Source organism: Hordeum vulgare, chromosome 3H, assembly GCF_904849725.1.
Source record: "Hordeum vulgare subsp. vulgare chromosome 3H, MorexV3_pseudomolecules_assembly, whole genome shotgun sequence".
In the NCBI taxonomy this organism is placed as follows: domain Eukaryota; kingdom Viridiplantae; phylum Streptophyta; class Magnoliopsida; order Poales; family Poaceae; genus Hordeum; species Hordeum vulgare.
In genome coordinates this window covers 495,595,296-495,622,119 of record NC_058520.1, presented here as the reverse complement: position 1 = coordinate 495,622,119, position 26,824 = coordinate 495,595,296, and the positions used below count along the sequence as shown (strand labels likewise).

The 26,824-nt window shown below is 47.5% G+C and overlaps 3 protein-coding genes across 4 annotated transcripts; 1 reads left to right on the top strand and 2 right to left on the bottom strand.

Moving 5' to 3' along the window:
- Positions 1-8,285: 8,285 nt before the first annotated feature.
- On the bottom strand, positions 8,286-12,111 carry LOC123444457 (nucleobase-ascorbate transporter 2-like). The gene is made up of 14 exons (XM_045121169.1): positions 11,566-12,111; positions 11,349-11,446; positions 11,057-11,233; positions 10,867-10,967; positions 10,679-10,754; positions 10,515-10,574; positions 10,224-10,408; positions 9,881-9,977; positions 9,706-9,792; positions 9,525-9,583; positions 9,342-9,433; positions 9,165-9,242; positions 8,905-9,065; positions 8,286-8,802 (listed from the first exon to the last, which is right to left on the bottom strand). Exons 1-14 carry the CDS (start codon positions 11,654-11,656, stop codon positions 8,590-8,592), a joined length of 1,575 nt encoding a protein of 524 aa, XP_044977104.1. The 5' UTR covers positions 11,657-12,111; the 3' UTR covers positions 8,286-8,589.
- Positions 12,112-14,031: 1,920 nt separating this feature from the next.
- Positions 14,032-23,501, bottom strand: LOC123444456 (SAP30-binding protein). Of its 2 annotated transcripts, none has more exons than XM_045121166.1 (8): positions 22,945-23,501; positions 22,813-22,870; positions 20,545-20,801; positions 19,819-20,020; positions 16,298-16,417; positions 16,082-16,182; positions 15,875-15,996; positions 14,032-14,268 (listed from the first exon to the last, which is right to left on the bottom strand). In XM_045121166.1, exons 1-8 carry the CDS (start codon positions 23,398-23,400, stop codon positions 14,202-14,204), a joined length of 1,383 nt encoding a protein of 460 aa, XP_044977101.1. In that variant the 5' UTR covers positions 23,401-23,501; the 3' UTR covers positions 14,032-14,201. The 2 variants fall into 2 exon arrangements, with proteins under 2 accessions (XP_044977101.1, XP_044977102.1); XM_045121167.1 differs by having other exon boundaries at positions 22,969-23,501.
- Positions 23,502-23,882: 381 nt separating this feature from the next.
- On the top strand, positions 23,883-24,196 carry LOC123441921 (arabinogalactan protein 16-like). Its single transcript, XM_045118090.1, has 2 exons — positions 23,883-24,000; positions 24,090-24,196. The coding sequence occupies exons 1-2, from the start codon at positions 23,883-23,885 to the stop codon at positions 24,194-24,196; spliced, it is 225 nt and encodes a 74-aa protein (XP_044974025.1).
- The last annotated feature ends 2,628 nt before the right edge of the window (positions 24,197-26,824 follow it).

Below are 26,824 nucleotides of genomic sequence, written 5' to 3'. Positions count from 1 at the left end.
CTCTCATCCATGACCCACCATCCATCTCCCTAGCCTACAGTGTTTTAATCCTGCTAGTCATAAGTTACTTTGCTTTTGTCATTTTACTTTCGTTAATTTGCCACTATTATTCCGTTGCCACTATCACTTCCATATCACCGTTGCTACTAATATTTCATTGCCAAGCACAAGTATCTTTCAGGTGCAGTTGAATTGACAACTAAGCGCGCCACGCTGCGGAGGTGGGGGTGGCGTGTATTGCTCCTCGTCGTTCGCCAGGGACGGTTGGGGTCGAAATGAGCAGGAGAACGCCCGGAATCACCGGCAGCGGCGACGAGCTCCTCGATGCGCTTGAGCCAGTCGTTGTGGCGGTCAGGGGCGGGCCGGTAACGGAGCAGCTCGGTCGCCATGGCAAGCGCACGCCGGCCTTGTGGCATCTCCGGACGGACGCCTGAGGCCGACCAGGAAGCCCGGATGAGCGATGAAGTGGCGGTGCGGCCGTCGGCCTGCTTGGTAGCCGGCTGGGAGGAACCTTGCTGTTCTTGAGCGTCGGGGCCCGTGGCGGCGTTCTCCATGGGTGATGGTGACCGGCGGGTCCCACGGGCGTCGTCTGAGCAACGCGGGTGGCGGGGCACTCGGCGCGAGCTCGGCGAGCGTCAGCCATCGGAGCGGCAAAGCCTGGTGAAGTCAGAGCTTGGAGGAAACCTTCACACGCCGCCTACCTCGCGCGCCAAATGTCGGATTTCAGGCTCCGCAAAACCCTAAAGATTCAAACTCAGGGGCGTGTACGAAGATCTCTCGTGGGCTCGCCTCACCTAGCTCACTCCTCGCATGGGATGGCAAAGAACTCACTCGATGGTGAGGGAGACACAGAACACGACAGTTTACCCAGGTTTGAGCCACTGAGGAGCGTAATACCCTACTCCTGCTTTGGTGGATTGCCTCTCGTGGAAGTTGATGGATGAACTACTATATTGTTCGAGGGCCTCCGGAGGCTGGATGGCCTTCGAGTGGTGGGGGTGTGTGGATGGGCGGATCGGGTGTCTCTACGAAGTAACCTATCCTCTCTATATAGAGGCGTCCCGGGTCCTCTTCCCTTATCGCATGGGCGGGAAGGGATCCCACAACGACCAATTTTGAAGGGGAACAGGGGAGCGTGCCCCCCTGTCCAAAGGTGGTCTTCGCCTGCAAAGTGGTTGTCAACGCAGCACGGACGGGTCCAGGGATGACATCCGTCCTCCGGGCGGGCGGTGGTGGCCTTGTTGCAACAGAATGGAAATCTTTGGAAGATGCCTTGGGAACCCGCGTTCGTCCTTCCCTCCTTTGCACGAAAGGGGAAACTGTACCGTCCTGCAATCCTCTGCTTGTGTGTCCTTCTCCCGTGTCATCCTTGACTCCTGAGGCCGGGTCTCGCCTCGGAATCTCCGCCGCTCCGGAGGGGTCCTGCAGAGGGGCCATGCGGGTCTTGGTGCTGCTCCTCCTCGCGAGGCTCGGGTCCTCGCGAGGGCCTTGCCTTGAGTGGTGTCGTGCCCGATCGTGTTTGCTTGATGAAGTGGGCCAGCCCTGGGCCAGATGCAGGAAGGTTTGGGTACCCCCATTCCCAGAACGTCGACAGAGCCAACCTCTCCGTTCGGAGCCGTCGGATTACAATCCAATGGTCCGAAAATGGAACCAATCCCCTAACCCTAGCCCCGTGACTATAAATAGACATCCCCACCTGCCTAATCTATCAAATCCTCCCCCTTGCCTTGATTTCCGTGCAACTCTAGCCGCCACCTCTCTCCTTACCGCCGCAGCAGCCCGGATCAGGCCTGCCCCGGGCCGAAACAGGCCCCGGAGGGCCGCACCAGCCGTCGCCAGCAGCGAGCCCGCGAGCCAGCACCCCATATCGAGGGAGGAGCCTCAAGCGCTTTCCCCGAGCCGCCGCTTGCCCCGCCGCCGTCGTCGTGGTCGCTGTCGTCGCCTCCCATAGGTACCGGAGCCCCGACGGTTGTTGCCGGTCGTCTCCCTCCGACGAGGGTCGTCGCGCCTGTGCCCCTTCGCGTCCATGGATCGGATCCAGATCGGCCAGCACCATGACCTCACCCCGTTGACCGCTCGAGCTGTCCAACACGTGGGCCGCCTCTAGCCCGTCGAGGCCCGCCCCAGCGCCACGGTCTCTCCACCGTTGTTACACGTGGGCGAGCCTCCCGCCGCCAGCGCCTCGGCCCAGCTCGCTCCCTTCGCTGGCCCAGCTAGCGTTAGCCTCGCCTTGGCCCACTCGAGTCGAGTCGGCCCAGCTCACCTCTTCCGCCAGGCCGGCCCAAGAGGCAAGGTGATCGCCCCGCCTATCCCCCGCCCTAGACGTATTTTAGTTATGTTGCGCCTGTAGTTTTGGCCCATGTTTATTTTTTCTCGTTCTGCGATTTATTTTATTTTAAAAAAAACATATTTTTTAAACGTCCGTAGTTTTAAATCCGTGTGTCGAATCGCAGAAAGTTGTATATGTAACTTGGCTAAAATTTTGTGTAGATTAATATTTTCCAAATCTCATGCATATTTAAAATTGTTAGACGTTTTGTTTGCATCGATTTGCGTGTCGATGCGATAGAAACGGTTTAGGTTGTAGTTAATTAACCGTAGCTCCGTTGGAGATGAGCCATATATATAAATGGACTACAAAGACGAGTAAAATCACGTGAACCACTTCCTTTTGCCGTTTAACAAACATAAAATTTGAGTAGGACAAATCTGGACAGAATTAGAATTTAACGCGTGGGGTCGTGTTTCGAAGATGCTATATGTCGTTTCCGGCCTCATTTAAAATGCCTAGATAGGTAGATTAATTTGTGCTTCACCCCCTTTCATGTTTAACAACATTTAATATTATCCTGGAATAAACGGGAGTGAACTAAATAATTAAACATGGAGTTTCGTCAATATGCAACTCGTTGCATATTGAGCTTCACTTAATGTGTAGCGTTTGATTGTGTGAATTGTCATGCCTATATTTATTGTGCAAACACGGGTTCCTTGTTATATCACTATATTTATTGCTAATTAATTTAATGCACCTATATACTTGGTAAAAGGTGGAAGGCTCGACCTTTTTAGCCTGGTGTTTTGTTCCACCTTTGCAGCCTTAGTTTCGGCTACCGGTGTCATGTTCCATAAATGAGCGCTTCTAACATGCTTGGGGTTGTTATGGGGACCCCCTAGATTCTCATTTTGGGATAAAGCTCGTCTGGCAAGGCCCAACATTGGTACTATATTTGCCCAACATAATAAATCTGTTAATACTGAAAAAACATAGGGCGTCATGAACCCGAGGAGTAATTCAACATAATCCAGGAAGGGCCAATGTTGATGGTGCTGGTCCGAAACAGAGCCACTTGAAGGGCCATCCGGGGCAACTCGGGGGATGTCTATTCGTCCACCGTACGTAGTGCTCATCCGTCGTATCCTGAGAACGAGATACGGGGCTCCTATCGGGATCATCGACACGCCAGGCGGCCTTGCTGGACTTGTTTTACCTTTCTCGAGCGTCTTGTGCGAGGGATTCCGAGGATGATTTGGGTTATCTCGAGGTTAAGGTTTTCCAATAGGAAACCCGAGGAGATCACGGGTTTCCTTAATCGAGGTAATTCCATCGCAGCGTGTGGTAGTTTGTGATGGACTAGTTGGAGCACCCCTGCGGGGTTAAATATTTTGGAAAGTCGTGCCCTCGGTTATGTGGCAACGTGAAAACTTTGTTTAACATCCGGTTCTAGATAACTTGAAGTTAAATTAATAAAAAAACTTGCCAACTGAGTGTGCAACCGTGACTGTCTCTTTCGTGAGCTCCTTCCCGATCAAGGACATGGTGGGGTTATGTCTAACGTAGGTAGGTGTTCAGGATCATTCATTTGATCATCAGTAGTTCACGTCCGCTATGCATAGATCATCCCCCTCTTTTATTCTGATACTCGTAAGTTAGCCACCTTTTAAATGCTTAGTCGCTTGCTGCAGCCTCACCACTTAACCAAACCTCACCCATTAAGCTTTGCTAGTCTTGATACCTTTGGAAATGAGATTGTTGAGTCCATGTGGCTCACAGATTATTACAACACCAGTTGCAGGTATAGGTAAAGGATTGCTTGACGCGAGCGTGTTGATTGTTCATTTGGAGTTTCTTCTTCTTCATCATCGATCTAGGATGGGTTCCAGACTGGCAGCCTGGGATAACAAGGATGGACGTCGTTCTTTTATCGTTTGTTTTAGTCTGTAGTCGCACCCTGCTCTTTCATGATGATTGTATGTATTGTACTGATGTGACTCTGATGTAGCTTGTGGCAAGTGTAAGCCAACTCTTTATACTCATCTTTTCAGTACATGTACTTGTAACGATATCCATTCTTGCGAAACGACGAGATGCGTTTCTATCCCTGTTGAGGCCCTCGCGCCAAAATAATGATAGGATCGCATCTTGGGCGTTACACGGTGCCCTTGAGATCCAGCGAGATGGTGGCCTTCCCGAAGCAGCCACCCGGCTCTAACCCTGCAGGTGGTCCCCTTGCAGTCGGCGTAGACGGAGACCTTGAGTGTGGCGGCCCCGTGGGGGGGAGAAGAACGAGGGCTTCGGGTGAACCACTCCAGGTCGTCCTTGGAGAGGTGGAATGTCGCGGCAAGGGCGACGGACCAAGGCTGCTTAGCTGCGGCGGGCAGGACGAGCAGGGCGGCAATGGCCTTCAGATTTCCCTAGGGTTTTATCAATTTTTCAAGAGATCACTGTTGTCTCTTGGCAATTTTAATTAGTTTAGCACGGTCATCACCATGAAAGGAAAATCAATCACGTTTATATATCTTGTGATGTTTGGTGGTACCTTTTCCTTGAGAGACTTAGCCATGAAGAAGAATCTCAGAGCCTTGGCATCACCCGAATGGTTCTCAAAGAAGGTTTTTGCTGGTGTAGCGGCACATGCGTTTCCAACCATGCTAGAATCTGAATCATCTTCGGAATCAACAACTTCTTCAGAGCTTCAAGATTCTTCTTCAAAGTCCATTTTCTTGTCGTTATACGCATTGGCCTTGCGTGAGTTGTTCTTGCGGCTAGACGAAGACTTGGAGGGAATCCATGAAGAAGGTTTTGATGATGACGTGGAGGAGTTGTCCTTCTTCTTGAAGAACTTCTTGGTCTTCTTCTCATCATCGGAGTCGTTGTTATTGCCCTTATCTTTCGCGTGCTTAGTGTTACTCGAATCATATCTTTTGTTGTCTCAAATTTCAGCTTCCCAAAGTGGGCAGTCCGAAATGAAGTGCCCTGGTTTCTTGCACATCAAACAAGTGTAATCTCATGTAGGTTTTGATAGAGACCTGGAGCTACCAGAATTGCTTGATTCTTTCTTCTGAAATTGTTTTTCTTTTGAAAACGCTGAGAGTGTTTCATAACCAGCGTGAGGTCTTTAATGATACTTTCGGGATCATCGAAATATTCTTCGACACTTTCTTTAGAGGAAGATTCAGCCACAACTTTGAGAGTGTGGTTCTTCTGATAACTTGTACTGTAGATATCTTTCATTCCTCCTTCTTGATCTTCGTGAGTGTTTAACCTTTCCATGATATCGGTAGAGTCAAGTAACTTGAAATACACTATTTCCCTTATCAAAAGAAGAGTTTCGAAGGAAGTGTCGAGTGATCTAAGCAACTTCTTCACTACTTCATGATCAGTGATGTCCTTGGCCCTGAGGCCCTGCAGTGCATTCGCATTGTCACTCAAACGATTGAATGTTTGTTGACAGCTTTCATTTCCAACCCTTTTGAATTGGTTGAATTTGGCTCGAAAGTATCGATGCGGTCTTCCTTCTGTATTGACTGGCGCTCGTTGATCTTTTTGTGGATGTCCTAGATTTCCTTCATGATGTCCAGCTAATGGTACCCAAGTAATTGTGGTCGATTGAGATGCTAGTGGATTTCATCTTTTGCCGTCGCATCCAGTTGTATGAGTCCTTTCTCTCAAGGTGAAAGATAGCATGGGGTGTCGGTCACGTACATGTGCTAAACAACATGCCACTTATAGTCATCAATCGCTCCGAGATTGATCTTCATTTTCTCCTTCCAGAAGGAATAGCCGGTCCCATCGAAGATGGGAATCTTCAGATTCGACTTGTAGTTCATTGTAGACATACTTAAATTCCAAGGAGTGCCTTTCTCCGGTACCAAATGTAGGAACGAAGTAGTCTACTAGAGGGAGTGAATGTGAGATTTAATATTTCTTCAGGAAACATCATATCTCTCAGAACCTGGCAGAGGAATGATAACATATAGTGAATTTAGAGCGAATAACAATAGTCGGACAAGAACTTAGGCAGGCATAGAGACCAAGCACATGATCGAAACATAATTCACAAGTCACAACAGATACCGAATGTAAATAGGGTGAAAGAGTGACCACTCATGGTTGAAGGCGACGAAGGATTTGGTAGACCAGTTCGCCCTTCTGTGTAAGGACTATGTCTGGTTGGTGGGATTTGTGATTGAACACAAAAGATAAACTCTCTTCATCCTATTCTCCTCGACAATTGATTCGTCAATCAGTGTCGATTATTCGTGGTAGATACATGAGGTGATCTCCACACCTTCATATACGTCTTCTTCTTCATGAACTACAATTATTCTTGGTTACACAAAAGTTTGGCACCTAACTGTCTAGAGAATTCATAGCCAAGAGTAATAGGCGGAGTGTACTTGACTTAGATTCGAGTGATGCTAAACCACTATCTAATTTTTCGGCTATGGGGTTTTCTCTCGGTAGATCTTAAACTCAAATCACTAAGAGAGGGGTGCTCACACAATCTTCTCGGAATCGTAGAAAGGAGCCAACGGTGCACGTTGGACGGGGTGGGCCATTTTTAGCCGTGGTCTTTTTGATGGGAAATTGCCATTTTGTACATGACCACTCAGCCAATGTCCAACCGACATGTATCTAATGGTCAGAATTTTTAGCACAACAATAACATTACTTGCAAACCAAGTAATGCTAATCCTCGGTGTGAAACAAATCTCTCACAACGAAGAAGAATTGCGTCTCTTGTTGACAAGTATTTATTCAGAACACAAACAGATTTCTCTCAACTCCAATAGGATTTGGTTTAGCATCACAGAACCGTAAGTTTGGAACACTATACCCCTCTTAATAGTACGGTGGTTCTATGACTCAGGAAAGGGACCAACGAAACAAATGCTACGTCTTCACTTCATCTTCAACTTATATACTACGGTCATTTTTTTGGACAGTCACCGAACGGATTGCTTTGCGTCAACAATTTTGGGGGGTCACATTCGTCAGTCATAATCGTTGGTGATAACCCTTGCTGCCTTGAAGGAGATTATTTTTGAAGTTTGTTCCGAACTCCATAAGACATACGGGGCTTATCACTGTGTGTGCACTAGCAAACACATTAGCCCCCACATTATTTATGACAACAATCTCCAAAACACAAGGAGGCAAATTATTGCACCAATAAAATGCACAAAAGGAGATTACAGTTGTAGAGTGAGCCTCATTAAGTGCACATTCTAGTACTCCCTCCGTCAGGGTTTAGAAGGCATGCTTGAAAATCTCTGGGACCAAGGTAGTCATTGATTGGTTGTGAGATGTAGCAGGTGTAGATGCTTATGCGCCTAATCAACTGAGAAAATACTAGTATTAATGCGTGAGCAGCAAATTAGGAGGATACATGCATGACTAGTACTAGTACTAATTAATAAGAGTAATTGTTTTCGCGCCTTAAACCTTGTCTATTTTAAAAACGCACGCAAGTTTAAATGTGTCTTCTAAACCGTGACGGAGGGAGTAGTATTTAGATGTTGTCATGAGTAAGTAATGTTATTCCTTTGTGACACTTTTTGCATGGTAAGTTAATGTCACTCGTAAAATAAAGTAATAATGCAGTTCAAACAGAGCTAATGTCTTTGCTACCATTTTCTTTGAGGAATGAAAATGTTTCTCTTTGCGAATGTATGTTTCATCAACTAGTATTGGATCAAAGAAAAAATGTGTAAGAAGAGACCGAATTTTTTGAAGAAAAAAAATCAAACTTTTCAGCTTCAATAAAATCTGAAAAAAAATACAAGTAAGCAAGGATGTGATGTGTATGTGTGTAAATTTTCAGGATAAAATACCTTGAAATGTGATATATAAAAATAATTGCATAGACTTTTAGATGGTGCGTCTACTAAAAAGCCTCGAATTTGTTTTTTTGTTTTTTGTAGCACTCGTTTTAACATATTTCGTCCTAAAAATTTACCCACATGTACATGCATTTTGTACCACCGAGCTCCATTGAGCATTTCAGGGGGGAGTACTACTATAATATCACACCACGGTAGGCCACATACATGATCTTGTTTGCGGAATGGTCAAAAACAGGAACTACTACTATATCACAGGGTTGGTTCACCGAGCCGGCACCTCCGCACCCCGATCCACAAGCACATTATAGATAACAAAACAAAATGAACGAATGAAACAATGACCAGCTAGCGATAATACACATCCTAGTATTTCCACTGCTCGGCAACACCGAACAGCCGCGCACACGATCGCATCAGCCTTCTTCCTTCCATCCCTTTTATCCCTCCAGCGTTGCCGTTTTACGACGGCGGGAAGAAGCGGTTGAGGTTGAAGGGGAGGCTGTAGAACTCCTCGTTCCTGCTGTCCCCCTTGAAGGAGCGGAAGGGCACCCACCACGGCATCCCGCGGTCCCTGCCGGCGTCCTTCACCTCCAGCGTGTTGTCCAGGAACACGGCCACCATCAGCCCCACCGTCGGCGGCGACGAGAAGATGGTGTTGATGTAGTCATTGAACTGCACGCACACATGTCACCATGTCAGGGCCGGCCACGCACACAACGTTAAAGTGGAGTTGAGGCACGCCAAGGAGATGTTTTGACAGAGGGAGAGACGGACCCATCCAGCTTTAGTGTGCGCAGGACCACGCTGGGCGGCCATGCTGTAGCGGAAGAAGTACTCCGGCACGGATAAGCCAAGGAAGATGGACACGCCGACGATGAACAGGTTGCGCATGGAGTTCATGTTGGTGAACTGCAAGAAGGAGAGCCCCACCGCAGCTGCAGAGCCACAGAAAAAAGCCAACAGCGCCTTAGGAAAAACAACAAATCAGCCAGACCGTCAATCAAATGCACAATAGTGCTCGTAGCAGAACCAACCAACTAGTCCGAACAGGACGCAGTACACCGCGGCGAAGATGGTGAACGGGATGGAAGCGAACAGCGCTCCAAATTTCCCTGCACATGATAGAAGAGAGAGCGTTCTCGTCAGGGATGTCTTGTTTCTCAGTATAAGATATCGTTCTGAAGAAACACAGTTTAGTTCAGATAGCTCACCCAGCATGGAGAAGAAGATCATGAAGCCAGCACAGATTTGTATGACGCGGCGGCTCCCGATCCTCGTTGATCCTAGTAACCCCACGTTCTCCCTGCGATTGATCCCCATAGTATCAACAGACATTTGGGTAATGCCTCTTCATATAGTATTATGAATGAATTTTGTTTTGTGGTGCAACGTACACTGAGACAGTGGAGCCGGTGCCTGTTCCAAAGAGCCCACAAAGGAGGATGCCGATTCCCTGTTGCATAGAGTTTTCTTACTCATCAGATCTCTTGTTAAAGTAAATTAGTTTTCAGTTCTGAATGGTATTTAGGACAGGGAAGGATAATACTACCACCAGAGCTCGAAGGTGATATTTACCTGCCACCCGATGCCTCTGCTCAGGATATGGGCTGGAGGTGGAGTTGCACTTGCAAGCCGAGATGCGGCGCTGTAAGAAGCTGTGGACTGTTGTTGAACGGAGACATTGTTAAGATCACTACTAAGTTGCATAGAAGAAATGGCTCGTGTCAACGGGCAGTTAGGGATGTCTCACCTCTATTAGCGAGACCAAAACCGCAGATACCATACCGAACGATTGGCCTGCGCTGAAGGTTGGTGCCCCCCATTGCAGAGGATATGGGATCTTGATCCTGGAATAGCGTCAGTACAATCATATCAGTACGAAACTCAACCCAATAGCAAGTACAGTAATACTCTTAAAATGGTTTATTTTTTCAACTGAATAGTTAATTGGATGGTAGTTAGACGTAGAGTACAATAACTTAGGATGCGAGGTCAATCTGGTAATTTGATGCACAGTACAGAGCATATTCAGTTTTCAAGAAACCAATATAGTATCCTGAATTATATTTGGGAAAATTGGCAGAGTGAGTAACCATGGGGCGGAAGAGATGAGATTGGCACGGTCAGTGCGGCAGTTGATCTGAGTGATCTCGGTGCTATGATTATACGCGCCACCAGAAGTGAGGATTTGAGCATAGGCCCAGACCAATGCGATGCAAATGAACAGCGAGAATCGTTCCAGTATGGGGATCTCTCTTATCTGTACATTCTTCAGATACTGATAAAACAAAAACGAAAAGGCACTAGTTAGCAATGCTGCACTTCTGAAGACGAATTTCGGCTTAACTAGCAAAGGCTTGGGTGGTTAGCGTTGCTTTTCAAACCTGGGAAAGCACAACAAAGAGGATTAACATTGGCAGGCCAACCTCAACGCATCTCCCAACCTGACATACACAGTATTTAAATAAGTACATATATATACGGAGTTTGCTCGTGTGGGCAAATTGAGGAACACGAAATGAAGAATCAGGTACAGAGCAGGCCATACCACAGGGAATCCTCTTTCGAAGAGGCCAAAACCGAGCAGAGCAACCACCGGCGCCATTCCCAGTGGACTGAAGAACCTGAAAGTTACACCCATGACACATCCATCAGTAAGCAAAACTGAACTAATGTGTAAATGCAGCACGCAACATGTTGCTACTGATACAACTACTTGACAGTGTGTGGTGGTACCTGGAGAAAATACCCCAGAGCTGGCTGTAACCAAGGATGATCTGAATGCTGGAGGACACTATCAGTGCTCCCTGTATGGCCCTCATGCTCTGGAGGAACCTCTGCTCCCAGACGAACAACATATATATAGTCAAAGAATTGCTGAATGTGCGGATACAAAGAAAGTACATGTGAGTGAAGGATTGCTCACCTCGTGGTCGTCAGGTATGGCCGCGAGCGACGAGTCTTGCACGATGGCCATCACCGGGACGACGAAGGCGTAGGAGCCGCCTATGACCGTGGGCAGCCGCGTCCCGAAGAGCGACTGCAGCAGCGTGTTGATGCCAGTGACGAACAGCAGCGTCTGCACCACCCTCACCCTGTCTCCCTGCAGTCCATCCGAGAACATCATCAGACATTGCTGACACTGAAACTTGTGACGACGCCAGGCGCCAATCAATCCATGGGGTGGTGTGAATCGAGAAGCGCAGAGGCACACTCACGTCGCTGCCGCCCATCATGGGCACCAGCACCGCCGGGATCATGACGGCCGTGCCCAGCGCCAGGATGTAGTGCTGGAAGCCCAGTATGATGGCCTCCCCTGAAGAACACAAGACAAGAGAAAAGACGCTTCAGAGTAGAACCCTGACAGAGTAGCTCGAAAATGCAGCAAAGCTGGCGGATTAGAAACAGGGTTGGTTGGACGGAGCGGACACTCACCCCACGGAGGGTTGGAGTCTATGCAGTACTCGAACCCCTGCAGCTGCTCCATGGCCGGGTGGCTGATCTCCTCCGGCTTGACCTCCGACATTTCCCCTTCTTGGCCTCGCACCGTCGCCGAGAGGAGGAAGAATAGAGAAGGAACGGCAAAGAGAGCGAGAGAGAGAGAAGATAAAACCGAGCGCTTCTCTGTACCGCACTCTGCTCGCTTATGAAGGCCGCACGGCGGCCCTGGTGGCGGACCTTGTGACAGCCCCTTGTCCTCTGGCGGAGGAAGAAGACAACCGGCTTGCTTCCGGCACACACGGCACTCAAGAGCCTCGGCGCCCCTTTGCAGGAGCCAGGACGAAATCCGTTGGGGTGGGGGGAAAGGAAGGCTGCGTGCGAGGATGAGGATGAGGATGAAGGTGGCCAACGCCAAGAGCAATCCGCGGCGCTGCTATGATACCGCGGCTGGCTGCTGGCTAGCGTGCTGCTGCTGCTACGGTCGACAGCCTTGGTGCCGTGGTGGTGGTGGTGCCTCTCCTCTCCTTTCCCTCTCTCGCCTCCCCTTTTCCTTTTATCCTCGGGAGGGTTAAATGCTTTCCGGTCTGTGGGGTGGGGTGAGTGAGTGAGTGACTGTGTTGTGTTCTTCCTCCATGACCATGCGTCCATCGAGAACAGGCCGTTGGATTTTTTGGGTCTGACCGAAGTGCCCCCGGCGTCCCATTTCATTTCCCTGCGGCTCCTGCGAGCCTACCTAGGACATGGTGGTCTACGCACTGTAGGTCCTTCTTTTTCTTTTTTATTTTCCCTTTCCTTTGAACCATGTCGTCTCCTGCTTGTCTTTCATCATATATTTTTTACTGCCTGACGGCCGAGCTTTAGCACTAGCCCCCGCCGTGACATGCGGAGCGCAAAAAGGTGGTACTGCGAGCGGTAAATACTTCCGTGCCAGTACGTACGTAGAGTACGTAGCAATGCCGTAGTAGTATCATTGAGGCATTGACGACCAGTGGCTCCTCCCGGTCAAGGCCCAGGATCAGGCACGACCGAAAGATCTTGCTTGGCACACGAAGGGAAGGGAAGGGCAGCACACTGCATTGCACGGACGTACCCGTCCTCCCCTCCGCCCGTGCCGTTGGAAGGAACAGCTCCTGAGGAGGCCGATGGGACATAGGCACACTCGGTCCGTCCAATTAGATATCCACAGCGGCACCTGACGGGGCGCAGGGGATGCTTGTAATCTTCCCGATTGTTAAAAGCGGGCGGGCACGTCAGCTCATGTGCTTGCTCTCTGCCTCGCTCGCAGTAGAATACTGCGCCCGAGATGAGACACCAGCCAGAGCACGGGAAAGGAAAGTTACCGTTGGGTGCGCTGCCGTGCGGTTGATGATGATGCTGACGACGACGATGAGTTTGGGCAGGAACACGTAGCACGGGCACCGCCGGCGGCCCAGCTGCCTCTGGGCGGGCGGGCGGGCTCCCGCCGTGTAAGCCGACGCCCTCCCACTCCCAGTCCCAAACCCGACCAGCGGCCGACGGGCCCCGCGTACGGCCGAAAGCGATCTCATGAGATAGCCCTGCTGCACGGACTCCGGAGCAATGCTCCCGCCGCTGCGCCATGGCCTACCATGGTGGGTGGCCCTGCCTTCAATACCAATATTACTTTACTACCAAAGGAGAGGAGGTGAAGTGAGGAGGCTCTGGTTTTTCTTTTCTTTTTTACCGTCAGTCAAGCAGGGAGACGCTGCTGCGGTGCCAAAGGGTCCGTCTAATCTTCCACAGGTGGGTAAGTAAGTATAGTGTGAATGTTATCTTTTAACTCATTTCAGGAGTATTACTTACTGCTTCGACCATGCCAACGGGAAGTCCCATTCACTTCACTGTGCTGCTGCACTGCACTGCGTTGCCAGATCTATCTAGGGCTGGTGTGGTTGTACACGCTGCACCGTGGTGAATTCAAGGACAAGCGCCAAGTTTGTTCGCGGTAATTTATTAATGGCAGGGACGGCGGTTGCACTGCCGGTTGGTGGTTCCATTCACCCACGAGCCGTCGAGCTTCACTTTCAGGGCTGCTGCTTCAAGCCTCCGCTCCGTCGCGTGCTCACTGCTGCTTGTTTTTGGTTTCCATTTTAGGCAAATATTGCACTGGCTACTGACCGTTTGAATAGCAAATGGCGTGCAAGTGATTGGGCCTGGAATACGCGTCAAGTTGACTGATTGTGTAGCGCATCTGTTGTAGTACATGATGCATGTGACAAATTGTGTGATGGCCATCAGCATCATCCATGCCACAAGACCAGAATCCTGAAGTCACACGAAAATGATCAGCGGAGTGGAATTGAGATTGATTGGACTCGTAGAACACGACCAACTAGATAGGAAGTTTGACAGTAATAATGGTGATAAACTTTTCACCCTTGAGAAACGCCAAAACAATCGATTAGAGTAGAGTAAGAACCACAGCTACGACAAGAATAGCACTAGTCTATAGGAGGATAGTGCTCCCAGTTCTTTTAATACATTCATGTTAGCGCATATGATATTCTTTTTTCAGAAATCCATTTGGAGCAACTACAAAATTTGTTTGTAAATTACATGATTACAGAACTATGTAATCCAAAATCTCCCAATCAAATAACAACATGGAATAGCTATGATCTCCTGTCTGACTTGTAATCACTTGTCCTCCTTTCTTCAGCTTCTTTTCTCTTTTGTTGCCTGAAAATAAATAAGAGAACCATGTTACAAAGGACATGAGACCAGAAAGATAACGAAAACGGATCGCTGCAATCTATCTTGATAAAGGGCGTTCTACTAAACTATACGGTTTAAGTAAACAAATTTTCATGTAGGACTTCAGGGTCCCTCTTAACAATTTATCACAACTATAGGACTTCGACAAAAACACAATTTTCTGAACTGATCAAGTAACCCAAACCAGCCAATTCCATGTGGTTGAAAGAAAAATGTGCTGAAGTGGATGTGGGAACCACATGCCTGCCTTTCATTTCCCTCTTCCCCTTGCGTGCTTCCTCCTGCCATATTTCTATCCAGGCTCTGGCAAAGCCAAGTCGTGATGAAAAACATGGCGAGATGGCATGCCAGCGCTTGGTGTGGTGCCTGCGGACTAGGTCCCCAGTGTAGATGCGCAGCAGGGCGTAGCAACAGAAGACAGTGAAGTAGGAGCCGTAGAGTAGGCTTGTTCCTCCCGCGTGTATGTACACGGCACAGAGCAGCCCACCGTCGCAATCAAGTCACCCGCCACCACTACTGACAGACGCCACCATGCCGCTCTGGTTGCCCCACATGGCAGCTCTGCTCTCTCTTGCAATCGTGCCGCCACCATCGCATCAGATCGGCCCAGTGGCCAGCTGCAGCAGCAAACTGAACCTCAGGAGGAGGCAGCAAAGGGACTAGTGGCAGGGATCGCACTCAAGATCAAGCGGTGGCGCTGGGTAAAGATTGTCCTCCGTCTCCAAGTCACACTCTGGCAGCTCGGATGATTGTTGAAAGGAGGCTGCGGAGGTGGAGGTGGTTGGGAATGCATCGTGGAGGTGGTTGGGGATGCATCATGGAGGTGATTGGGGATGCATCGTGGCGGTGGACTTGAACACGGCAGACGCGCCGAAGAACAAGTCTGAGTGGCAACAAGACAACAGATCAGAGAGAGAGAGAGAGACAGAGACAGAGGTGAAGCGCCAAGGAGCTTGAGGTTCGAGGGAAGGGGAGAGGTCATCGAGCAGATGGGGGTTCAGCCTTGGGACGGAAAGACTAGAGAGGAGCCTTGCAGGTAAGCCCCATGCCACCAATATTTCACATGTGGCCATCCATGTAAGCACAAACGGGTGGACTCGTCTTGCCAGGTTTGCTCTCAAACATCCAAAAAACGGCTGATTTGGGTCATCTGTGAAAGATCATCAGACTACAAGTTGTTGTTCTGTGATAAAATGTCCAAAAACTGTGGTGAACAGTGGAGGAAGGGCCGGGGGCTAAAGTTGTGGTATTGTGTGATTAACTCTAAAAATAAGCTGAACTCTTCACTGTTGCATTAATAACATTCACTAGATAATTTTGACATAGTTAACCCTAGTACCATTATCATTATCCTACAGCAGCGTGGACAAGTATACAGATTTCATCAGGAAAAAAATGAGCATATAAAAGCACACGAGACTATAGCTATGAACATTTCCATTGGTTAATCTGATTGGCAAGCATATTTTGATCAGCAGCCAGAGGCAAACAAGAATATTACTATAGTAAGAAACAGCATGTGCTATAATAGATATGATGGAAACAATTGTGCTGAAAGAAGTGAACTTACGCAAAAGCAGCATATCCACCAGCACCAGCATTTTCAGAGGTCAAAAGTGTAACAGATCCACCGGATGCTGACCGATTATCATGTCCACTGGGAGCTGCAGGGTTCTTAGTATCACCATCAACCTAGCCAATAACAGAAAACAGAAGTCGGTCATAAAAAATTTAATAACAAAAGAAGGTAAATGCACTGAGCGAGGGAATTAGAAACCTTATCCCATTTTGATTTTTTGTTTGGCCTAGCCTCTTTCTGTACGGTATCTGCCGATGCTGGGACCGATACACCAGCTACAGCTGCTGCTGATATGGCGGCTGCAAAACATACAAATGTGAATGAGAAATACAAGATAAAGAACGGAGGTAATAATTTGTCAAAATAAAGAACGGACACTTCTTTTTTTCTTGCAAGAAAAAATGTGAACGATACCTGAAATCTTCGCCATTGATTGATTGATTGGAGGTTGTACTCCAGAACTAGTAAAATCTACTCTCGGATTTCGTTTCTTCTCCTGTTCCTTCCTCTCAAGTTCACGCTTCATATCAGCTTCTGTAGACAAATTGGCGGCACATACAAGATCGTGATTGGACTATACTTCCTCGGATAAGACCAAAGCATAAAGAACTGAAAGATTCACTGTCAACAAATGTGCACATGCGGTTTGTAAGGGTAGTTTACCAACAACCAGGATAAAAGGTGTGGTGAGTGGGAGATGTTTGGTAAAAAAAACAAATCTGATATATCATTAACTAAATAAAATATTAGAAGAGAATACAGACAGAAAACAAACGAAGAACAAGCACGGACACAATAGATTATACAGTTAGGCATAATTACTGAAGAATTAGCCGTAGGGATCATCTAGCCATAGTAGAACACCTAGGATTAGGACTAAAACATATGCACTTTAAGGACTTACCACTAGGTATAGAACCCATCTGGAAGAGGATAGTGGGGAAAGGTATGAGAGTTCAAAAGGACGGGTATAGCGGGGAAAGGTACAAGGGTTCAAAAGGTCGAGGGCAGCATTAAGGAAGAGGAGTTTCTTATTGCTTGAGAAACAAAAAATACGAGGTCGACTAGCATATCTTTGAACTCAAGGAAAGGACAGCTCCGACTCTTTCTAATGAGTTACTTCTAATCTCCTCCCGACCCTGCCATAACTTGAATCGGCTTGATCCTGGCCTAGTCGTAACCTGCCACAATGGCCTCTTCTGAATTTGTATGCTGAGCTGCAGCTCTTTCACCATGAACGTCTAAACCGGGACCTGTATAACCAGCTGGTTCTTTTTCCCTGACTAGCTCAGAGCCCATGCGCTGGTAAGGAACCACCAAAAAGCTGAGGAATTAGCCACACGGCATGGGAGATCTATGGACAAGCTTATGTGCGATGTGACCGCTGCACGGGTCTAGCGAGAATAAAGAGTGTGAAATGAAAGGGAGAGGGTTGCAGCCTTGTAGGCAGGGATGCCCCAATGCAACTAAAACAACCATGGGAGGGTTGGGAGATTTGAATTTGAGAGATGGATGGATAGGTATAGGAAGAAGCGATACGGCCATGGTTTTTGGTATTTGGTCTGAATTTTTTTAAACACGGTTCCATAGAACCTGACTCCGTCCACCTTGGGCAGCCGGCTTGTTAACACCATGTCTGGTGGCTCGCCAGCCTTCCATAGCATTTCTTGTGAGGCACTGGAGTGGATTGTACCGTGCGCAATGGCATACCAAACATGCGACGAAGATTAACAACACCTGTCACGTGCATGGTAAAGTGGCATACTCTCAGAGTACATCCGGACACACCATTCATCCGAACACACCATTCTCTGCCAAAATGCTCCCAATCAAATGGCTGAATGAGGTTACCCTTACTCATTACTGGTGTCAAATGGATGGGTGACTGCGCTCGGCAAGGACAGATGTAGTGTAAGCGCATGGGGCTTAAGGTGACGGTGCACCTGGCGGTCAACGCTTGACCAAGGCAGCGACCATGAGGGTGGCTGGATAAATAAAGGGAGGTGGTTCCAAGAAGACACTTAGATGGATGAGGTAGATGTAGGTATGGTTGGAGAGGAAGGTCATGGTGGAAATGGCTCAAGGAGAGTGGTTGGACGAGGCGCGGGGTAGGGAAGGGAAGTAGGAAATGGGAAGGCGGTGTCAATGAAAAAGTGGTGCACACACCAGATGAGCACCAATACAATCACCATTGGAGGGCAACGAGTTGGTGCGGTCAAGCTGGAGAGTTCTTGAGCTTGGTATAGACTGCATGTGGCTTGTTTTGGCCTTATAAGTCGTAGTTTGGGCGGTGAATGATCAAATGCCATGATTCATCTTCCTTGTCTTAATTCATAGTTGATTGTTATTTAATAGAGATAGGGTTTGATATAGTTTCTAGTTGTGAACTTAGGATGATTAACAGGAGAAAGGGGCTCTGTTCTAGGTGAGTATTGTTACAACATGTAGTATCTTGTTACCAGGGTCTAGGTACAGGCCAAAAAAAACAGTGGCTTTGTATTGCTTATGCGACAAGTACATGGGTGTCGGGGTACACAAATAGGGGTGTTTATCTCCCCTGACTTATGCACGGACGACAAGCCACCGGCCCGACAACATACGGCTACCAGGGAATGCTACCACTTCATCGAGGCCTGGCTAGGGCCAGAGAAGCCGCTCTATGATGAATCAAGGAGCGCATCAAGAAGATCAAGACTCCGGCACACGCGGCTCCCGATGGCCGTCTACACCAGCAAGACCAACTCTAACAGCCCAAGACGCGCCAAGAACCCCTGGAACCTGCCGGGGGCGAAGGCGCAATCATCCTCACCAAGACCCGGCAAGACGCCTCCTCGGCAGGCATGAGCCAGCCTACCACAGATCCACCTCATCGCTACACCAGTCACTTGTCGATGAGGTGTCGAGCCCCCAGACGGCTAGGTGGCTCTCGCTAGCTACGTGGCACCGCGTTGGAAGACAGGTCGCAACCTGTTGACACCCGTCCACAAGCGTGTCAAGACCTCAAGCCATGGCCAGCTCATAGGTGACAGAGGACTGCCAGTAACACACCCCACTCGCCACCAAGGGCCGCATTTATGGCGCTCTGTCTTAAGTACCAGAGTTAGGTATGATAGCACTGTTAGCTATCTGATCATGTCAGTTGCCACTGTGGACGCCCCTTGAGCTATAAAAGGAGGCCCGAGGCTACCTAGCAAAAGATTCGGATCTTTGACGATTCGGATCTTTGGGCATTTGAGCGCTTAGAGATTCGACACTTGGTAGATTAGGTCCGCGTGGGATTAGAGCCAAGTGTAAGCGTACACACGTGCTACCTCTCCCCGGCAACCCTTGTCGGGGTATAGCTCCGTGCAAACTTCGTCTTCCCCAATCAATCCACCAAAGCAAGAGTAGAGTTTTACGCTTCACAGCGGCCCAAACCTGGGTAAAACCACCGAGTCTCATCACTGTGTTGTTTCGTAGTCTCTGCTCTTTGTGTGATAATACAACCTCCCCACCGAACCACAAGGGGCCCGAAGGTCCCATAGGTGACCGTGTGCACACCTGCACCGACAATGGGGTTGCCTATATTTTACTATAAAATAAAAACAACACTCTCCAGAAGGTTTCATGATTGTCCACAACTTCTTTGATCTTCAATAGCTAATCAAGACAGGCATAAAGTTTGAGGCAACCTGTAGGGTCATGGAATTCGATAAGCCCTACAAGCAAGTGCACACACCAAAAAATTAAAAGCATTGTGCACGTTCCTTTGCAATCACATCCCACATGGCCAGCATAGTGGAACTTCTACTGATTTCAACTTCATTTGCATCACTAAATAGGTACTAATATTAGACATGAACATGGAAGCTACACTCAGATGTTCAATTATCTTTCAAAAAGGAAGATGTGACCCAAAAGGATAGCATATTGGATCAAACATGACTATAGCATACCTATCTCATCGTAGTAGTCACTTTTATCGTACCCGTATGGATTAAAAACATCTTTGCTGAAGCAGGTCCCTATCTGATCGATTTCTTGGTACCGCACAGCATGCTGCAAGAAGTCAGGATTTCTGTAATCCTTTCTATTACGCACTTCAGCATTAAAGCTCTTTCCAGACCGTTTGTATCCAAGGAACTTATTAATCTTTTGCTGCAGGAAAACAGTGGAACATGAGTAACTACAGCAGTATTTTCATGTAAAAACAAGAACAAGTGTGAAGGATGTAGACAACTAGACATGCATTCCAAGTAGTTATGGATATCAAATGGAAAGCCGTCATACTACGATAAGTTCAGAGAACATGGAAAAAGACTCACATGAGTGTACAAGAAATAATCGAAGGCCTTTGATAACATCAAAAGTTTAAGAAACCATAATCACAAATAGGCTGTCTGAACAATTTGGTGATCTATTTATGCATTAGAGCAAACAAATGGTAAGTACAAAAGAAAGGTATCCCAGAAATATTGTATTGCAGGAAGTGGTGTGAAAATATATGAAACAGTTGTCAGCGTGTCCTAAGCTGGAACATACCAACAGACTATCTTCACCATTTCAGATTACACAAAACATAATGACATTGCCAGAAAGGAGCTGATGTTCTGCATGAGAAATATGTTGAATTTTTTTATGCTGAAAATAGTGTGGGAATAATTATTTGCTCGAAAGATAACCTGTAATGCTGTAGAACATTTTGTAGTCACGGGCGGAGGAAGGAAGCGGCTCAATGGATCATCATTCTGAACATTGGTTGAAATATCAGAAGCTTCCTCCACCCTAGCATCTTCAGCTTCTGTTCCGGTTACATCCACTAGAACATCTGCCCCTATTTGGTTCTGCTCAGGTGCATCCAAATGCTGAGAAGTTTCTGATAGGACATTTGGAGTCAGAATATGAACAGTACCTGAGAGAACTCTTTCTTCAAGAATCCCTACAAGATAAAGATAGAAATATGAAGCAGGCTGGATATAAAATCGAAGTGTAGATGTTGTAATGATTCCACAAAAAGGTGAAGAGAGCCAGTAACTAAACTGAAAACACTTCTACAGATGACAGAAATATGTACGTCAAGAAATACCAGTAGTGAAGTCTAACATAATATCAAGTGTTCCAACAATAAAAATAAAATAGAATGCGTTCAATTTCTTGCACATGAATAGAAGTGTAGAGACTGTTATGATTTGATTTTGCACAAAAGGCGAACAATACCTTCAACTTAAAACACTTCTACACACGACAGAAATATGTACGTCAAGCAACACCAGAATTGAAATCCAACATAATATCAAAAGTTCACATAGTAAATCAAGAAAAGAGAATGTATACATTTGTTTACTGCAAATCTGTTTATCACAAGTAACAAGTTATCAAAGGAGAATATCTATTAAAAATGAAGTCTCTTCCAAAAATTTGTGACACCTCTGATGCAGTCTGCGGTCAAGGGCCCAAAGGGTGTGTTTGGTTGTCGCCCAAGGTTGCCCTACCAAAAGATTGGCTAGCCAAAATTTCGGTTCATGTTTTGCTTGCCCATAAATTGGCCAGCACTCGCTAAAAAAATGAACTAGAGATTGGAAAGGAGCATTGGCATGCCAAAATGTTGGCACTCATCCAGATAAAGATTAATATTTTGGTCATAGCCAAAAAAAATGGCAAGGTAATATTTGGTCAACAATCGAAACAAACCCAAAGTGTTCCAAGTTTGAGTTAGCAAGAAAATGTACTCTGGGCAAAATTAAAGAACCTACAAATCTGTTGCCGAGGTTATTAGTAGCCAAATAATCAAATGCTAACACATGGAAATAAGAATATCTGTAGCATCCTCTATTTTCATGGTTCCAGCTATGTCTTCGCTCTTCTTCAGGTCATACTTGTCAACAAATATTCTGTATAGAGTAATAGAAATATTAACTACTTTCAAAACTTCCCACGACAAACATTGTGGCACAAGGAAAAAATCCACAGTTTAGGAATAATCTACTCCCTCCGTTCCGAAATATAAGTCTTTTAAGCGATTTTACTAGGTGTCTATATACGGAACAAATTGATTGAATCTACACTCTAAAGTATGTCTATATACATCCGTATGTAGTCCACTAATGAAACCTCTAAAAAGACTTATATTTAGGAACGGAGGGAGTATGTCGCATGTCACCTATTTCATATCATTGTGACACAAGCTAACGTTATCTCGCAGTTTCAGTGATTTGAGTACTTGTTAGATAATTTAAATACGTGTTTCTCTGCTTGAGTTATTTCCGCGCATGCAATATGCAGTTGTACTAGAGCATTACGAATGAAACCATGTATTATAGACATTAGCAATCAGATGAGATACCAGGTACAAATCTGAAGCAGATAGCACATCAGAATCAGATATCAGTAGCTTTTATGGACTTTTGCCCCAAATATTATAAAGTGTATTTGCTATCTGGATCACACGATGTGTGTCATCTAAAGTGTCTAACCCAGAAAGAAATTACACATTCAAAACAAGAAAGGTTGTGTGCTAACAAATGACTCTTTAGCCAACAAATTAACTAAATAAGCAAATATAGCATAATCATATGTTACATTTTTTTATTTTAATTGACCCATCGCTAAAGAAAGAGATTTCCATCTTACTGCCTTATGAATAAATGATCATACTCCATGAGGGTTACTAATTAGACCTATAGTAGTGTTTCAGGTTTTCTGGTGTGCCTTATCCATCTGTCATTACAGCTATATTTCGTCATATCTCTAATTCATGTTCTTCAGATAGGATAAAATGTATACTTGAGGCATAACCACAATCACCAACACCCATTGCAATCGGCAACATTGAACAAGCAAAATTCTAAGTACCACCACTTCATCAAACTAACCAGACACATTAATTTTTACTGGAACGTAGGAATGCATACCGAACATAGCACACGGTAACAATTATACAGCATGCTTACCCTCAGCATCCTGAGCATCCGAGCCCAAACCGCCTACGCCACTCATGATCTCCCCGTCCTGCAATCAAACCGCAAGTAACAACGTCATCGTCAATTTAGAAAAGCAATAGATTACAGCAAAGCATTACTAACAATGACATAATCCCCCAGCTCTACCTCCTGGTCAGGCGACATTGCCATCTCGTCGTGCGCGTAGTCCACTATAGCAAGCGACCCGCGCCGTGGCGGACGCGGTAGATCGGGCGGCGGGGCGGACACCGGGGGACGAGACGGGGAGGGGGACGAGACCGCAAAAGGCGGGGGCGTGCGGCGCGAGGGCAGGGGCGGAAGCGCCGGCGAGACCTGGGGGCTCGCTAGGGTTTTGCGGCCGGCCTGCTCCTCGGGGAGGGGAGGGGGCGAATGCTCCGGCGAAGGGTCGGGGTTCGAGTTACGGTTGGAGCTCTCACCTCCGGTTCGAGGTGACGTGGAGGGGGAGGTTGCCGCGGCGGGCGGCGGCGGGGAAGGAGGTCCGGGCTCGTCGGCGTCCTCTTCGTCGTCGTCGTTGTACATGGAGAACAGCGCGGCTATGCCCTCGGTATCTGACGCCATGGCGAGGAGGAGGGAGCGGAAGGAAGGGGCCGAATTTGGGGGTGAATCGAAGGCTCTAGGGCGCGGGGAGGAAGAAGGCGAAATACTATTGCAAAGAGTATGTAGGAATTAGGGGGTACCAGACGACGATGGTCAGGCGGTGACGGCGCCAGGGCCCACCCTCCAGTGTCCTTTCAAGAAAACTTCGCTGGCTAAAATCGGACACATTATTTGCCCACGCACACGAATACGCGAGATGACCACCGTCGCATGGCCAAAACATCTGTCCTGTCCAAAAAAAAAATCTGTCTCAAGTTTGAACACTCTGATTTTTTTTAATCTCTTGAACACTCTGATTTTTTTTTGGAAAACGCTCACCGTCAACCGACTGAAAAGTAACGCCGCGTCCGCCGCCTTCTTTGCGCCGCAACACGTGTCCAGATGGGCCCCACACGTCTTCATCTTTCTGATTCCTGAAACATCTGAAGCACATCGTCAACCGCATGGCGAGAACCCTCTTTGATTTCGTCGCCGCCATCGCCGCCGCCGCGCTCCTCCTCGCCGTTCTCATGCCGGCCCTCGCCGCCGCGCAGGCCCCCGCACCGGCGCCCACCAGCGACGGTGAGCCATCAGACTCTAGCGTATTCCCTTTTGAGTTGCTTCTTCCCTTCTGAATTTCTTCTCACTTGTTTTCTTGTCAATACGCGCAGCGTCTTCGATCGACCAGGGCGTCGCCTACCTTCTGATGAACGTGGCGCTCGTGCTCACCTACCTCATCCACCCGTTGGACGCCTCCTCCCCTTACAAGCTCTTCTGAGCCTATCTATGTTTCAGAAACTTGAGCGTTGTCTCATGAATTACCGGGTGACGAGCCGAAGCGCGCGCGAAGAAAAAAATCTGCAAAAAAGCGATTGTTTCAGAAACTCAAGTGTTGTCTCAGGAATTACCGGATGCCCAGCCGAAGCGCGCGCGAAAGAAAAAAAAACTGCAAGAAAGCAATTGTTTCAAAAACTCGAGCGTTGTCTCATAAATTACCGGGTGCCCAGTCGAAGCGCATGCGAAGAAAAAAAAACTACAACAAAGCGATTGTTTCAGAAAATTGAGCGTTGTCTTAGAAATTACCGGGTGCCCAGCCGAAGCGCGAACGAAGAAAAAAAACTGCAACAAATCGATTGTTTCAGAAGCTCAAGAATTGTCCTAGGAATTACCGGGTGTCCACCGAAGCGCACGCGAAGAAAAAAGACTGCAGCAAAGCGATTGTTTCAGAAACTCGAGCGTTGTCTCGGGAATTACCGGGTGCCCAGCCAAAGCGTCGCGCGCGGATCGGACGGCTACGCATGTAAATCAGACGGCTATCAAGGTGGATGATATTTTCTAAACATCACCCGACGGATGCGTAGCAACCCCCTTTTTGTGATAATAGAGGTATTTATTCCTCTGAAATAGCGTTACAATTTGCTCATACAAGCTCTTTTATGCTGTTTGGAACCTGGTGCAACCAACAAGCACCGCTACCTCCACATCTCCTTACATTAGCTAGACTACGAGCAACACTATTTTGTTTACAATCATTTCTTAGCGGAACAAAACCCCGAAGTTGTAGTAACTTCTTTATTTCAGTCATGAGATGTCCATGGACAGAACGATCGAGCGAGTCATTCATCAAGGCTACAGCGGTTGTTGGGTTATCTGATTGGACAACCACTGGGAGATTAGTGCGTTCCAAGCACGTAGATAGACCTTCCAACATAGCATTGATTCCTGCCTCAATAGCATCCTTGCAATGAAACAAATATCTAATCGAGTCGTCACAGTTTCGAAGCACCATGACGGTACTTGCCTCGCGTGTCTGTGGAAAGAGAGCTCCGTGCACCGAAAGCGGCGTCCAGCCCGTGGGAGGTTTGGGCCACGGTCTCTTCGGTACTCGAATAGGCGGTAACCTGATTGGTATCTCCTTCATTGGTTGCTTGGCCTTGATAATGTCGTCCACACTGATTCGTTGCGCTTGATCAAAATATGTAAGGTAGCTCCTCAAGAAAGCGTGAGAGACTTGCACGGGTGGAACCACCTTCCCATGGACTATGTCATTGCGCAAACTCCAGATTCTTCATAGAAGCATGATGATCATCGCCCTTGATTTAGCTGTTTGGTCACCCGGGATGTCGAACAGTCATTCAGACCCTGTGTTGATCAATTTCTCCTTGTGAGGTAGCTGCCATTCTTCCTTCATTTCTCCCCAAATGCTTCGGGCATGTGGACAAACTATCATCGCATGGAAAGAATCCTCCACTTCAGAACGCAAAGAGGACATCGTACATGCACATTAAGGTGTCGCCTTGCCTTGCAGCTATTCGTGAGGAGGGCATCAACCACAACCTTACATGCGAAAGCCCTCATTTTGGGTGGGACATTTTCCTTGCAGATCATGTTCTAGCACGGTCGGTCACCCTCTCGTCGTGCACCAGTGGCACCTGCATTATGTGTTGGAAAATGCTCGTTCATCACCAATTGGTAGGAGCTCTTTACAGACAAAACCCCGTATCTCCGTGGATGCCAAGCGATAAAGTCCTCCTCTAGGCTGGGCGAAGTTCTGATAGAGCGAATAGTGCAAACATTTACTGGCCCGCTCCATCGCGTGTGTGCGTCAAGAAAGTGAGCAACCCTTTTGAGACGACATCTCCCCTTAGGAGTAACAGGTCACAGGGACGGGCCCCTAGGTAGCCAGGGGTCTTGCCACACTCCAACTTTCCTCCCAAACTCAACTCGCCATATCATGCCTCTTTTCACAAGCTTCGGGACGTGCTCAATACCCCTCCAGACTGCAGAAGCGTCCCCGATGAAAACTGTGTCCACTAGATCCCCGGTAGGAAAATACTTTGACTTTAGAAGTCATGCAACAAGGCTCTCAGGATGCTCTAACAACCTCGAGGCTTGTTTTGCAAGGAGAGCTTGATTGAAAGCTCACATGTCTTTAAAGCTCATACCACCCATTGATTTGGGCAATATCATCTTGTCCCAAGTGAGCCAGGCCATCTTTCGCTTCCCCTCTTTTACTTCCCACCAATATTGCCGGATCATACGAGTTAAATCATCACAAATTGGCATGGGTAACTTCAAAACACTCACCACATGTATGGGAATTGCTTGAGCCACCGCCTTAATCAGTACCTCCTTACTTGAGCTGTACATGTACCTTTTGCTCCAATCCACTAATCTTTTACTCAGCCTTTCCTATATGGCCTGGAGAACACCTTTGCTCATTCTGCCATCCGGGTTAGGTAAACCAAGGTATTTAGGCTCGAAGACCTCGTGAGAAACATTTAAAATGCCCCTCACCTCCGTGATGACAGCAAGCAGACAGTTGTTAGCAAGCAAGATGGAACACTTTGAAGGATTAATCAATTGTCCAATCGCTTCCGCATATGTATTCAACACCTTCTTGACA

Coding starts and splice junctions, on each gene's coding strand:
- LOC123441921 (XM_045118090.1), top strand. CDS start 23,883: ATGGCGAGAACCCTCTTTGATTTCGTCGCCGCCATCGCCGCCGCCGCG. Junction 24,001..24,089: donor ACCGGCGCCCACCAGCGACG/GTGAGCCATCAG, acceptor CAATACGCGCAG/CGTCTTCGATCGACCAGGGC.
- LOC123444456 (XM_045121166.1), bottom strand. CDS start 23,400: ATGGCGTCAGATACCGAGGGCATAGCCGCGCTGTTCTCCATGTACAAC. Junction 20,802..22,812: donor GGATGCTCAGGATGCTGAGG/GTAAGCATGCTG, acceptor TTTATCTTGTAG/GGATTCTTGAAGAAAGAGTT. Junction 15,997..16,081: donor AAAAATCAAAATGGGATAAG/GTTTCTAATTCC, acceptor GTTATTGGCTAG/GTTGATGGTGATACTAAGAA.
- LOC123444457 (XM_045121169.1), bottom strand. CDS start 11,656: ATGTCGGAGGTCAAGCCGGAGGAGATCAGCCACCCGGCCATGGAGCAG. Junction 10,409..10,514: donor TCTTTGTTGTGCTTTCCCAG/GTTTGAAAAGCA, acceptor TTGTTTTATCAG/TATCTGAAGAATGTACAGAT. Junction 9,793..9,880: donor TTTTGGTCTCGCTAATAGAG/GTGAGACATCCC, acceptor GTTCAACAACAG/TCCACAGCTTCTTACAGCGC.